General features: G+C 34.9%; 1 protein-coding gene across 1 annotated transcript; it reads right to left on the reverse strand.

The window, feature by feature from the left end:
- Window positions 1-2,292: 2,292 nt before the first annotated feature.
- Window positions 2,293-8,223, reverse strand: LOC143083576 (tereporin-Ts1-like). Its single transcript, XM_076259840.1, has 4 exons — window positions 8,079-8,223; window positions 6,927-6,990; window positions 4,597-4,838; window positions 2,293-3,003 (listed from the first exon to the last, which is right to left on the reverse strand). Exons 2-4 carry the CDS (start codon window positions 6,973-6,975, stop codon window positions 2,584-2,586), a joined length of 711 nt encoding a protein of 236 aa, XP_076115955.1. The 5' UTR covers window positions 6,976-6,990; window positions 8,079-8,223; the 3' UTR covers window positions 2,293-2,583.
- Between the last annotated feature and the right edge of the window lie 237 nt (window positions 8,224-8,460).

An 8,460-nucleotide genomic window follows, 5' to 3' on the forward strand; every position in this document is an offset into this window, starting at 1 on the left:
ACAGCCGTTTGTTTGTAAAGTTTACCTCCAAAATGTTGTATGTAAACTTGAAAATTGTGGTATAATGACTGTGAATCATTACTTGTATACATTTCTTTATTATTGTGCAGTTTTTGAGTAATCCAGAAATTTCAGTTTTTATTTCACTGCAATTTACCCCAAAAAAAAATGTTCAATAAAATTGAGAATGAAAATGGGGAATGTGCGAAAGAGACAACAACCCGACCATAGAAAAAAACAACAGCAGCAGAAGGTCACCAACAGGTCTTCAATGTGGCGAGAAATTTCCGCACCCGGAGGCGTCCTTCAACTGGCCCCTAAACAAATATATACTACTTCAGTGATAATGAACGCCATGCTAATTTCCAAATTGTACACAAGAAACTAAAATTAAAATAATTTAAGTTCACATACGACATTTAGGAAGCTTGCATTTCGACCACATTTTCAAAGCCTTCTTGCGAGATTTGTTGTTGTTGAAAAATTAGTAATTTACAACATTTTGGAAGCCCATCATCAATTTGATTTTTGAAAAATTGCAGAATCTGCTTAAATTTTGGTAATGACCTTTTATGAACTATTGGAGTCTTATATGACAAGAAAATTATATGTTATGGGGCAAAGTATTTTACCCTTTATCGCAGGATGAAAACCAAGGCATCCGAACATATGACAAAAATTCCGTAACCTGACCTCAGTACACCTTTAATAACTTATTTCTATGGTAAAGTCTAGATGTTTATTTTAAACAAATTTCAATTGATTATCATTGTATACCTACATTGTATCTTGGAGTGGTAGTATCAGATACTCGACACACACATCTCTGCTTGTTGGCAAACTGTTTTTTTCAAGCATGTGTTTGTTTTAAAAGTAATATTATCTGCTCCTTCATCAGCAGGCGATGACAGATTTATATGTTAACTAAACTATTTTGTAATTGAGAGAAGATTATAAAATGTTCATTCAAATTGGTACGGGCTTTGCTCATTGTTGAAGGCCGTACGGTGACCTATAGTTGTTAATGTCTGTGTCATTTTGGTCTTTTGTGGAAAGTTGTCTCATTTGCAATCATACCACATCTTCTTTTTTTATATTAGATGCAAAATTATATCGTTAATTGTTTCTGAATTTACCCCTAATTTTCAGAAAACTTATGACAAATAGACTATTTTTGTCTTCGAATTACATATTGTAATGTACAACAATGTATACTATATGTTAGGAAATTCTGGCGTTCGGTCAATAAAGAGCAACCAAAAGAGGTGATGTCGAAGAAAATAAAAACTCCGAAGTCCAAAGTCGGTAATATGACGAATCTATTTAGTAAATTGTCTTTTCATTTACATGTGAAAATCCCTTTAATTGTACTCTGAACAATTTGTTTTTAATTATATTTTATATTTGTATGTACATATTGGGTTTTATTCTTCTGTTTACAGAAATCGATATGGTACGTCACTTCCGGACAACAAATAAATACAATAGAAATGCCAAATACACACATTATTCATACAGGACCTGAACAAGATGTTTCAGGCATTAACCCAGCGAAGGGCATGAGACGAGAAACTCAAGTGTCCACATATCAGTTGGCAGAAGGTGGAGCAGGTCAAGAGATCAACATGCAACAACTACCACCATAGAAGATCTGAAAACTATAAACATATGCACAGCTTTTGCTTTGAATGTACCATGCACAACATGGCGGATCCAGGGGGGTTGGGTTCTAAACACCCTTTATTTTGGCCGATCAACGCATTTGAATGGGACATATAGTTGGAACATCCCCCTTTTTTTGTCCTGGGTTGCCCCCCCCCCTTTTAAAATGGCTGGATCTGTCCCTGTAACAATGCATATTGTTTTTCTACGCCACTTCTTACACCGTTGTGCTTTTTCAAGCCGGTAACATTTTATTGGTTGAGGAAACCAAAGTGCCGCAAAGAACTACTGACCTTCAGTGAAAAGAACGTGATAATCCTAGTCATTCAAGATTGGATGAGTATAACTGTCATTTGCGAAACAGGCTATAGTATTACAGCAATCTAATAAGACCTATCGGTCACTGAGCCCTCTCCCTTACCCCTACCTCAAACTATTGCCCGGAGTAATAAATAAAAATACACTTATATCACTTCATACTGAACATAGTGAGCTTACCACAACATACCGTAAACCAAACTTTATTTTGATTCGGGACGGATAGACGCACAGATGAGAAATATAGTGCCCCTCTACTAAAGTAAGCGATGTAAAGAAAACAAAAACATTGTATATGATCAATTTAATTTATTTTACAGCAGCTTGCATTGAATGTGTAGATAAAGATAATATATCTGGTTAGCTTGCTTGCTAGTTAAACCGTGAAGTCATTATTAAGTAAGGTAAACTACCCTCCTTTAAGAGGAGACTAGTCCGACAGATAACCATCTACATTTATCTGTCTTTAGGACAAGGCTACTTCGAAAAGAGGGTAGTATACCTTACCTAATAATGACTTCACGGTTTGACTAGCAAGAAAGCTAACCAAATATATTACCTTTACCTACACACTCAATGCAATCGGCTGTTATCACTGATATGTTAACCTCTTTTTAGAAATTTAGCTAACCCACGTTTGTCCTGTTTTTCAAGTTCATTTGTTATTGATGCCGCAAGATCTTCGTCGTTAATAGGTCTTATAACAATACGCGCTGTTGTCTTGTGACCAGTTCCCATGGTACCAGTAATTTCAAATCTCTCATCAGCTATTTTAATTGTTGGTGTCTCATAGCGGTATTCGCCTCGCACAAAATTCAAACCTTGACCATTTCTTCCACTGTACATTTGATTGAACCAATTTTGATGAACGCCATAAAATGATTCCGTCAATCCAATTCCTAACACATTTTTGCGCCACCAAAAACTGTAAGGACAATTCCACAAGACAACAACACGACGATCATTTATCAACCATGACGCTACTCCGTAGGTTCCAGAAAACCATGACGACTTGTGAGCTATCTACAATACATTAAAATACATGTTAAAGTAAACCATGATGACTTGAGAGCTATCTACAATTCATTGAAACAGGTGTTCAAGTAAACCATGACGACTTGTGGGCTTTCTACAATACATTAAAATATATGTAGAAGTTAACCATGATGACTTATGGGCTATCTCCATTACATTAACATATATGTTGAAGTAAACCATGACGACTTGTGAGTTATCTACAATACATTAAAAGATATGATGAAGTAAACCATGACGACTTGTGGGATGTCTACAATACATTAAAATACATGTTCAAGTAAACCATGACGACTTGTGGGATATCTATAATACATTGAAATATATGTTGAAATAAACCATGACGACTTATGGGCTATTATACATTAAAAAATATATGTCGAAGTAAACCATGACGATTTATGGGTCATCTACAATACATTAAAATATATTTTGAAGTAAACTATGAAGACGTGTGGGCTATCTACAAAACAATAAAATATATGTTAAGTAAACCATGACGACTTATGGGCTACATGTATCTACAGTACATTAACAAATATGTTGAAATAAACCATGACGACTTGTTGGCTATTTACAATACATTAACATACATGTATTATGTTTAAGTAAACCATGATGACTTGTGGGCTATCTACAATAAATAAGAATATATATTAAAAAGAATATGTGGTATGATGCCAATGAGACAACTCTTCACAAGAGACAAAATAACACAGAAATAAACTATAGGTCGCCGTAAGGCCTCCAACAATAAGCAAATAAAATTGAGAATGGAAAATGGGAATGTGTCAAAGAGACAACAACCCGATCATAGAACAGACAAAATCAGAAGGTCAGCAACAGGTCTTCAATGCAGCGAGGAATTCCCGCACTCGGAGGCGTCCTTCAGCTGGCCCCTAAACAAATATATATTCTACATGTAGTTCAGTGATAATGAACGCCTTATATTAGAAAAGAGCAAAGGATGGCGTCCAGAATATGAACCAGCATACCGTATAGTCATATCACATAGTCAGCTATAAAAGGCCACGAAATGACAAATGTAAATAAGTCAAACGAGATGTGTTCCTTTCAACCATATCGACTTTAAATAGACAACGGAGAAATGAATCAACAGTATATATTCAACTTAGGTTTTCATAAAATTGAGAATGGAAATGGGGAATGTGCCAAAGAGACAACAACCCGACCATAGAAAAAAACAACAGCAGAAGGTCACCAACAGGTCTTCAATGTAGCGAGAAATTCCCGCACCCGGAGGCGTCCTTCAACTGGCCCCTAAACAAGCATACTATATATTAAATATGAAAAACTAAAAATCTAATCGAATGTTTTGTTTCTAAAGTCAGTCAGTTTATAATCTAACTATACACACGTATATCATATGCAATCATTCTAATTTGAAAATATTGAATACATTTCGTGTAAAATAAATAATGACACAGCCCTCTCAAAGTGTAAATATGAGAGAAACATACCTAAAGCATATGTCAATTTCGTTCATGTACAACATATACATGTATATTGTTTAGAATTCATACAATAGTTTTTTGAAATTTGCCAAAACAAAATACTCACAAACTTTTCCCTTGAACCTGGTCTAATCACTACTGGCGAAGACTGCAAACGCCCCATCCCTACAGTAGAATGTGGGTCTTCAAGAGTAAACCTTGTCCAGTTTTCAACCTCGATGGCACATACAACTTTATAGTCATTAGGACTTGACGACATACTAGAACCAGATGAAATAACAGTACCAGCGACTGTAACAATTGCGCTTATAGTGGCTGGATCCAAGCCTACAGAGTTGGAAATTAACCCTACAAGAAAAACATGCACAGCCATTACATCAAAATTGTATAAGGCATGACAAAAATAACCAGTGGGTTCCTGCTAAACCTACATACCCTTTTTAACCGGATTTTTGTGACAAAAATGTCGGTTATTGATTTGGGGATGTACGGCGGGCGGGCGGGCGGGTGGACGGGCGTCAATCAAATGTTGTCCGTGCATTAACTCATGAACCGTTCAACCAAAGCTTTTAAAATTTTAATATGTTATTACTGACAACTATACGAAGGTCAAGTTCAATAATGGCGATTTTGACTTTTACCGTTCAGGAGTTATGGTTCTTGAAAGGCGGCAATCAAATGTTGTCCGTGCTTTAACTCATGAACGGGTCAACCAAAGCTTTTAAAATTTTAATATGTTATTACTGACAACTATATGGAGGTCAAGTTAAATAATGGCGATTTTGACTTTTACCGTTCAGGAGTTATGGTTCTTGAAAGATTGAAAAATGGAGTTTTCAGTCGTGTCCGTGCATTTACTCATGAACTGTTCTACTAAAGCTTCCCAAATTTTAATATGTTGTTACTTATGACAGAATGAAGGTCAAGTTCAATAATGACGATTTTGACTTTTACCGTTCAGGAGTTATGGTTCTTGAAAGATTGAAAAATGGAGTTTCCAGTCGTGTCCGTGCATTTATGCATGAACTGTTCTACCAAAGCTTTCGAAATTTTAATATGCTGTTACTGATGACAAAATGGAGGTCAAGTTCAATAATGACGATTTTGACTTTTACCGTTCAGGAGTTAAGGTTCTTGAAAGATTGAAAATGATGTTTCCCGTCGTGTCCGTGCATTTTCTCATGAACCATTCAACCAAAGCTTTTGAAATTTTAATATGTTGTTACTGATGACAAAATAGAGGTCAAGTTCCATAATGACGATTTTGACTTTTACTGTTCAGACGTTATGGTTCTTGAAAGATTGTAAAATGGCGTTTCCATTCATGTTGTTGCATTTACTCATGAACCATTCAATCTAAGCTTTTCAAATATTATTATTTCAAAATGTTGATACTGATGACAAAATGGAGGTCAAATTTGATATTGATGATTTTCACTTTCACCATTCATCAGTAATGGTTCTTGTGATATTGCCAGGTCACAAATAAATGTAAATAAATCCGGTTTGCTGTCGTTGTGACAGCCTCTTGTTTAAAACATCCTTCTGTACTATTTCTCGATTTGTTTAAAGTTAGAACACGCACTATTAAGGATGATCGCTCCTCTTGGTTTTAATTCTTTTGTTACATATTCAGAATCCTCTTGTTTTATCCATCTAGAGCACAGTAAAAAAAAATGTCCGCCAAGCCCTACTTTTTTTCATTATATTATTTCTAATAGTTTTTCTTCCATAGTTATAGTCTTTTACCTAAGGGAAGTTACTTTGAATAAATCAAATTTAAACGGTAATAACTGTTCTTTCCTGTATTTAGATATTTCGGTTTTACATGGGGAACTTCTGAATCACACAAAAATTAACGCCAAAAGGGACGAATTTTCGGATATATAGCAAAAGTAAAAAAAATAGAAAGAACATCCTCATGTTATATGGACATATTATTGTCATACTAGCTAAATTCTACTAAAACTCACCATCATCTGTCAATTGACAATTACACACAATGCTCAACTATTAAATGTCTTTGCTATGTTCAGGTTAATATCCATTCTGTTTTTTTTCTCAAATTTTCGGTCTCTAAATCTAAAGGACTTTGGGTAATCTCGTTGTTCGTACACCATAATGAAAAAAACTTACTTTACGTCAATGATGAATATCCATTGTTGAAAATGTCTTAAGCATTTAAATCGTTTTGGTTTATACACTTTTGGAAAAATTACGGTAACTCAGCATTCATGCATTAGATTCTGAAAAGGTGATTCATAGACACACGTGTATTGTGAACAGAAATAGTGCCAGATTTTTGCATTTTACAGAAATTGTCTTATTGGACGTCAACAAATTTTTAACGCAGAAAAGTTGTTTTGTTTAAATGCATTTTTTAATATACTTCCTCTTTTGCATAATATATAACTATGAAGGTATTAAAAGTTTTACCTGCTAGAACTACCAGCAACCTTAAAAAGTCATAGCTCAATGTGGACATTACTGGAACTTCTTCCTGAAAAACAAAATATAAAAATTTCCTTTTAATACGCACTACACCTCTTCAAGAACAGTAGAGGTGTCACGGAATAGAGGTTTCTTCATAATATAAGTTCCAAAAAAGGAAAACATATTCTGGAATATTATGTTCATTGAAACTTCTGTTAGGCGGAACAAATAAACGTTGACCCCCCCCCCCCCCCCCCACTTTTTTTCCCTTTTTGAAATTAAATGGTTAAATAATTTTCTTGCGGTTCATCATAAGAAATGGACAAATATGACCGTTTTACCGCTAAAAACTACTCTGTGCACTGGCTTACCGGTGCAGTTTTGAAGTGTTCATGTCTGGCATCTACTAGATATATTTGAAGTGTTCATGCCTGGCATCTACAAGATATATAAAAGTTGGTAGTTTTTTAGGTGTAAATATGGCAATATTTGTCTATATGGTATGATGAAGCTTACTGGCCGTTACTAACTTTCCATGTACTGCTCGAGCTCCTTGGGAGTCGGATCCCTCGAAGATCCTTGCGTAATTGTAAACGTGAATTTATAATATATGAAGTGCATCTTCGTTGAACCCGTTGGATTATATTTATAAATTTTTTTATGTTGATAATTCCCTTATCCCTGCAATTTCATTTTATGTCATATGGTGGATTACGCGGGCGGTTCCAGGGGAGGGTTCCGCATGTTTGAATCTCTTCTTTTTTTTGGACGATCAATGCAATCGAAAGGGAACGTATGGTTGGAAACAACCTTATCCTGGTTTTGGAATAAATTAGGAAAAGCGGGAAAAACTGACTAGGGCCCAACTTGTACATTGTCTGACAATTCCATCACTTTGCTTTTCTAAATGCAAATTTATGTAAACAAAGTAATTAAAACATTACTTATGAAACATACACTTGCATCGAGGAAAAGGTTCAACCCAGAGACAATCACGGTACGGAATGATTGGTTTCTTTCAATTTACGATTTAAAAACAAAATATATGAATCATAATTATATGCAACGCTTGATGTTATTCTTATATATTATTTATTCAAAATTGCTTTTTAAGTACACTTAATTTCGTACACCTAATAATTTAGACTGTCTTACCTGTATTTTCTTCAAGTCCGTTGTCCTGAAAAACAACTTGATATATGTTTATCAAATTGTAACACTAGCTCAATCGGCAATATTCGGGTGATTCTGCTACTCAGCCGAGTTATGACGATTGGATCTACCTTTTGAAAGCATGCTTCGCACGGATTTCTTTACAGGTAGGAAACAACTCTATTCGCAAATCAATTATCAAAATGTAATAGATCTCTTATTGCGTTAGGCCAAACGAACTAAAAAAACGTTTCCGCTAACGTGCTGAAAATGTACGGTAGGTAATAGGTAGTATTATTTTTTTTTACAAGTTTTTTTTAGCCGATTACTTCTAAGGAACTAGTCTGACTTTAACAGTGCTTGTTCCAAAATTGCATAAAAGGTG

Source organism: Mytilus galloprovincialis, chromosome 7, assembly GCF_965363235.1.
Source record: "Mytilus galloprovincialis chromosome 7, xbMytGall1.hap1.1, whole genome shotgun sequence".
Taxonomy (NCBI): Eukaryota; Metazoa; Mollusca; class Bivalvia; order Mytilida; family Mytilidae; genus Mytilus; species Mytilus galloprovincialis.

Bases quoted from the DNA above. Each gene is read 5' to 3' on its own strand.
- LOC143083576 (XM_076259840.1), bottom strand. From the start codon at position 6,975: ATGTCCACATTGAGCTATGACTTTTTAAGGTTGCTGGTAGTTCTAGCA. The intron at 4,839-6,926 runs GTAAAACTTTTA...TTTTTCTTGTAG, and splicing joins GTTGCTGGTAGTTCTAGCAG to GGTTAATTTCCAACTCTGTA. The intron at 3,004-4,596 runs GTGAGTATTTTG...AATGTATTGTAG, and splicing joins CAGGTTCAAGGGAAAAGTTT to ATAGCTCACAAGTCGTCATG.